General features: G+C 48.1%; 1 protein-coding gene across 1 annotated transcript; it reads left to right on the forward strand.

Moving 5' to 3' along the window:
- The first annotated feature begins 4,688 nt into the window (after positions 1-4,688).
- On the forward strand, positions 4,689-5,873 carry Rplp0l1 (ribosomal protein lateral stalk subunit P0 like 1). Its single transcript, XM_087644080.1, has 2 exons — positions 4,689-4,949; positions 5,055-5,873. Exons 1-2 carry the CDS (start codon positions 4,763-4,765, stop codon positions 5,834-5,836), a joined length of 969 nt encoding a protein of 322 aa, XP_087500206.1. The 5' UTR covers positions 4,689-4,762; the 3' UTR covers positions 5,837-5,873.
- Positions 5,874-6,163: the final 290 nt, after the last annotated feature.

Raw genomic sequence — 6,163 nt, forward strand, 5'->3', positions numbered from 1 at the left:
ACCCCAAATGCCTTTCAGAGGAAACAACATGATGCACCAGGACCCCCACGCGTATTTATTTTTAAAATATGTTTTTTAATTTGAAAGCACACGGCCGCCGCAGGTCTGCGGGCCACCTCACCTGCTGCGGTGTGTGATTAGCGGGCCTTTTCTCACTAGGTGGCACGGACAGCTAATGGACTGGTTCTCCCCATGTATGTTTATCTTCAGTTAATTAAAATTTTGCCAAATCTTCCTCACAGCCCTTGCTCACAGCAAGGCCAAGCCTTGGCTCGTGGCCCTGATCTGGGCTGGCAGGCTGGCTGGGGGCGGTCATCCTATTAAATATTAATCTAAGAAAGCAATCGGGCCTACGGGCTTCACCCCTGAAGTTCTCCCGCTGGGAAGCCACAGATCGATGCCAGAGCTCAGCGTCTGTGGCAACCGTCCCTGCCAGGCCTTGGCCAGCATCAGAAACAGTTTTTCAGAACTGTTTGATGATAAATCGGGGCAGAATTCTGAGCACTCTCTCTTAAAAACTGGGGTGATTATACCACAGGTCTGCCTTGGAAAGGGATGTTAAGCGCAGCGTGAAAGGGTACCTTATAAATGACGAGTGGACCCATTTGACAGCATTTATTTGCAAGTGCTGGGTTAGGTAAAGACTCACAGGTACCTCACACATCAGAAGCCAGGTCTGAAACTGTCTCTGAGGGAAGGGGAAGATGAGGGAAGAGCTGACTCCTCACAGCCTTCACTACCCCTTTGGAGATTTGTGGAAGCTGCTGTCTTTCAAGTTCACCTTGTCTCTTCAGCTGCTCTCAGTACTGTCCCAGCTCCCAGAACATCCCAGTGGGTACCTTCTGCTGGAAAATTCAGGAGACATAAGAAACACTCTGTGGGGCCCCAGTCGGCAGTGGCACACGCCTTTAATCTCAGGACTTGGGAGGCAGAAGCAGGCAGATCTCTGAGTTCGAGGCCAGCCTGGTCTACAGAACAAGTTCTAAGACAGCCAGGGCTACACAGAGAAACCCTGTCTCAGAACAAAAACAAAATAAAACACGAAAACAACAAATGGTTTTAATTTGATCATTAGAAGGATCAGCCATGTCCAGTATGTGTCAGGACCAGATTTTGAAGGAGGATCTTTGCCAATGTAATTAGTTAAGAAAGGCGGGCCTCAGTCTAGTGTTTTTAGAAGCATAGATAACAGACACACAGAGGCATGCGGATTACCGATGAGGAGAGGGGCGAAGACTGGAATGGTGTAACTACAAGTCAAGTATCTCTAAGCAGCATCAACAGCCACCTGCAGCCAGAAAGCTACAGAGACAGATCTTCCCCAGAGCCCACGAAATCACGGCCCTGCTGACGCCTGGGCCTTAGACTCACGCCTCCAGGAGCAGGGAGAATAAACAGCTGTTGTTTAAAAACCCCAGTCTTGTCGTGTTTCCTGTGACAACCTTAGACAGGCCTACACCACTCTGGTGCTTCCTTCTCTGCAGACTCTCTGCAGACTGTCAGTCATCCTGAACTCTTCCCTTTGTGGGATGTTGAGAACAAAGGAAACTCCAACTCCAGTTTAGACGTGGAATAAAGCTAAGGACACGACCCCCTCACAGCTCAACTCTTACCAGGGATTCTGGGAGCATCACAGTTCATGTCCTTGCTAAAGCAGAAGACAGTGGGTATAAGAGATTACTCTGCAAAGGGTATGTCACCCGCCTCAGGGGTCTTTCAAGTCTCATGAGCTGTCAGCACAGACAGAGGGGACAAGACACTGGCATGAACTTGCCCAGGCCAAAATATAAATCTTCATCTTTTGTATTAATTCATTCTACTAAGAGGGGAGTGTTAGGAGGAGGGTATAACTCAATGGTAGCTTATTAAACTGTGTACCTGAGGTGTTGGGTTTCATCCCAGCATGGAAAGAAGGAAAGGAGAGAGGGAAAGAGGAAAGAAAGAAGGGAGAGAGGGGAAGAGGAGGGGAAAAAGAAGGAAGAGAGGGAAAGAGGAAGGAAAGAAGGGAGAGAAGGAAAGAGAAAGGAAAGAAGGGGAGAGAGGGAAAGAGGAAGGAAAGAAGGAAGAGAGGAAGGAAAGGGGAGAGAGAGGGAAAAAGGAAGGAAAGAAGGGAGAGAGGGAGAGAGGAAGGAAAGAAGGGAGAGAGGGAGAGAGGAAGGAAAGAAGGGAGAGAGAGGGAAAGAGGAAGGAAAGAAGGGAGGAAGGAGGAAGGCAAACAGTTGAACTTAATCGACTTGATCCTTCTAGAGTTGAAAGCTGAAAAGGAAACTGAGGAGAGAGACCAAGACAGACAAACACAGGAGAGAGACAGACAAAGACTCAACAACACCATCAGCCAACTGGATTTCCATGACTTCAACCAACTACTTCATCCAACAGCAGGGGAAGCCATGCTTCTCTCACAGCCCTTAAGAAACAATACCAAGATCTAATACCTTCCAAGGCTCTGAAGCAAACCGTAATTCATTTAAAAGAATAGAAACCACACAGCCTGTGCTTTCAGGCTGCAAGGAAACAAACTATACATGGACAGCAGAAGGACAGCCAGAAAATACCACACAGCTGTACAATGGGCAGCACATTTACAGTAACACATGGTCAGAGACAAAGTAGCATGAGAAATGTCCAAGTGTCTGAAATAAAACAAAAATGTGCAGGATGCAGCAAAAGCGCTGTGAAGCTGGGGGTGGGGTGGGGTATGGCACGAAGTGTGTAGCCAGGGGTGGGGTGGAGTATGGGACCATATGTGTGTGAAGCTGGGGGGGGGAGAGTATGGCACCGAGTGTGTAGCTGGTGGGGGGGTATGGGATAGTAGGTGTGTAGCTGGCGGGGAGAGGGGAGTATGGCATTGAGTGTGTGTTTTGGCAACAAGGGAATAGTGAAATCAGTCATCTGAGCTGAGCTGAAGGTCAACAGGGGACGATGGGCATGAGAACATGCCTTTAATCCCAGCACTGAGAGACAGAGGCCTCATCTGCATAGTGAATTCAAGGCTGGTCAGGGATACATAGTGAGACCTTATCTATAAATAAATAAACAAACAAACAAATAGAAGAAAAGAAATGATGTGGGCTCCACGGTGTTTGCCTGTGACCCTAGTTACTTAATGAATAAAAACGAGGGCCTGTCTGCTCCTAGGTATGGTTGAGGAGAGGATTTTACGGTAGACAGGAGGGAGAGAATAATCAGAAGCATCTGGAAGAGTCCAGGCTGAGCATGGCCATCAGCAAAGACTGAGCCATGAGAGCAGAATGACACAGGAAAGTAAGAGGAGAAAGAGGAAAACTACAGAGCACACTTGGCCAAAATGGTGGGGGGGTTTATAGCAAAGAAATGCTGGGGGAGAGAGGTAGAGCTCAGAGGCTGGAAAGGTTTAGAGTAGAGGGTGAAGGGAGGAGGGTGAGGAGAGAAGGGTGATGGGAGGAGGGTGAGGGGAGGAGGATGAGGAGAGTAGAGTGAAGGGAGGAGGGTGAGGGAAGGAGGGTGAGGGGAAGAGGGTGAGGGGAAGAGGATAAGGGGAGGAGGGTGAGGAGAAGAGGGTGAGGGGAAGGAGGGTGGGAAGGTGGTGGGTAAGAAGTGCTGAGAGGGGTCAGGAATCTGAAACAGATACTTGAGCCACTGGGAGAGCCGGGTGGTCAGTGTCTGCTGACCTTAATTTCTTCCTGACCTAACACTTAGGAGACTGAGGCTAGAGGATCACTTGTACCCAAGAATTTGAGGCCAGCCTGGGATATCATGACGAGACCCTATATCTTCAAAAGAAGAGAAAAAAATAAAATCAAAGAAACTATGAACAGGAAATCAGCAGAGAAAGCCAGTAAAAGAAGCTGACTCTTTGAAAAGATCAGTAAAATGCATAAACCCTTAGCCAGACTTCATAGTCTCTTCCTCATGGAAGAGAAGCTATAGATCAGTGATGTCAGAGATGAAGGGAGGTTATCACCAAGTTCACACAGGCATTAAAAGAGTAATGGAGCAATAGCGCAAACAGCTCAGCGTTTGTATTTGACAACCTCAGTGAAGTGAGTCGAATCTTCAGAAGAGAGAATCTGCTGAAATCTGTCCCAGAAGAACCTAACAAACGGAATATTTTGTGGATGAATGAAGTTAAATCAATGATAAACTGATTGAATAGATTAACCCGTGGGTTTCACCAAATGTTTAAGGAACCGCTGATACCAACTGTCTACAGTCTCTGAACAGGGGTTTCTTTACTCACTCCATGAAGCCATGACCACACTACCAAAACCAGTGTCTACAAGAAAAGAAGGTGATTGTATAGTAGTTCCTGCGGACATAGACATGAAACTTCTCAAGAAGGGGCTAGAGAGATTGCTCCAGACATTAAGAATGCTAGCTCTTCTTGCAGAGGGCCTGGGTTTGGTTTTCACACACAGTGGCTCACAGCCTTCTGTAAACCCAGCTCCAGGGCATCCAATGGCTTCTTTTGGCCTCTGTGAACACTGCAAGCACATGACACCAGATATGCATGACGGAAGTAGCAAGGGTCTGCCTTCCGAGCCATGTGTTGACCCACAATAAGATGTGTTAAGGAGGGTGAGCAGAGAGAATATTATAGTATAGTATAATACCTGTGTAATAATTGGTCCATGTTATCATTAGGTCTTCTTATTTTTTTATCACATCTAATGTATAAATTAAATTTGATCATAAATATGTGGAACCTGGCTCTCGCCAGGCGTCCTCATTAGAGTGACATCATCTTTAAACCCCCCGTGGCAATCCCTGACGCACCACCGTGATGCCTAGGGAAGACAGGGTGACCTGCAAGTCCAACTACTTCCTTAAGATCATCCAACTTTTGGATGATTACCCAAAATGCTTCATTATGGGAGCAGACAATGTGAGCTCCAAGCAGATGCAGCAGATCCGCATGTCCCTCCAAGGGAAGGCTGTGGTGCTGATGATTAAGAACGCCATGATGCGGGGTTGGGGATTTAGCTCAGTAGTAGAGCGCTTGCCTAGAAAGCACAAGGCCCTGGGTTCGGTCCCCAGCTCCGAAAAAAAAGAACAAAAAAAAAAAAAAAAAAAAGAAAGAAAGAACGCCATGATGCGCAAGGCCATCAGGGAGCACCTGGAGAAAAACCGAGCTCTGGAGAAACTGCCGCCTCACACCCGGGGGAACGTGGGCTTCATGTTCACCAAGGAGGACCTCACCGAGATTAGGGACATGCTACTGACCAATAAGGTGCCAGCTGCCACTCAAGCAGGTGCCCTCGCCCCATGTGAGGTCACTGCGCATGCTCAGAACACTGGTCTGGGGCCTGAGAAGACCTCTTTCTTCCAAGTTTTGGGCATCAACACCAAAATCTCCAGAGGTATCATTGAAATTCTGAGTGATGTGCAGCTGATAAAAACTGGAAACAAGGTAGGAGCCGGTGAAGCCACACTGCTGAACATCTCCCCCTCTGTCTCTGGGCTGATCATCCGGCAGGTGTTCGACAATGGCAGCATTTACAACCCCGAAGTGCTGGACATCACAGAGCAGATCCTGCGCTCTCACTTCCTAGAGGGTGTCCGCAATGTGGCCGCCGTCTGTCTGCAGATTGGTGAGCCAACTGTTACCTCAGTGCCTCACTCCATCATCAATGGGTCCAAGCGGGTCCTGGCTTTGTCTGTGGAGACTGACTACACTTTCCCACTGGCTGAAAAGGTCAAGGCCTTCCTGGCCGATCCATCTGCATTTGCGGCTGCAGCCCCTGTGGCTGCTGCCACCACTGCTGCTCCTGCAGCTGCTGCAGCCCCAGCCAAGGCCAAAGCAAAGGAAGAGTCAGAGGAATCAGATGAGGACGTGCGATTCGGTCTCTTCGACTAACCCTCTCAATGCAAGCAAGTCAGCCTGATTAATTTGAGAGAGATGGAAATAAAGGCCAACTTCTCTTTAAAAAAAAAAAAATGTGGACCCAGAAATAGCATATTATATAGGTTTGAGGGATCCACTGGGCCTCTTAGAGCATATCCCTTGAGGATGGTAGAACTACTCTTTCCTTGTCTCATTTTTCAAGTGTGTGTGTGTGTGTGTGTGTGTGTGTGTGTGTGTGTGTGTGTGTGTGTGTGTACATGGAGATAGGGGGTTGATGTCCCTTCAGGACCTCCCAATCAAACCCAGAGCTCACTGATTTAATTAGTCTGCCGAGGCAGC

This window comes from Rattus norvegicus, chromosome 2, assembly GCF_021556685.1.
Source record: "Rattus norvegicus strain SHRSP/BbbUtx chromosome 2, alternate assembly SHRSP_T2T, whole genome shotgun sequence".
In the NCBI taxonomy this organism is placed as follows: domain Eukaryota; kingdom Metazoa; phylum Chordata; class Mammalia; order Rodentia; family Muridae; genus Rattus; species Rattus norvegicus.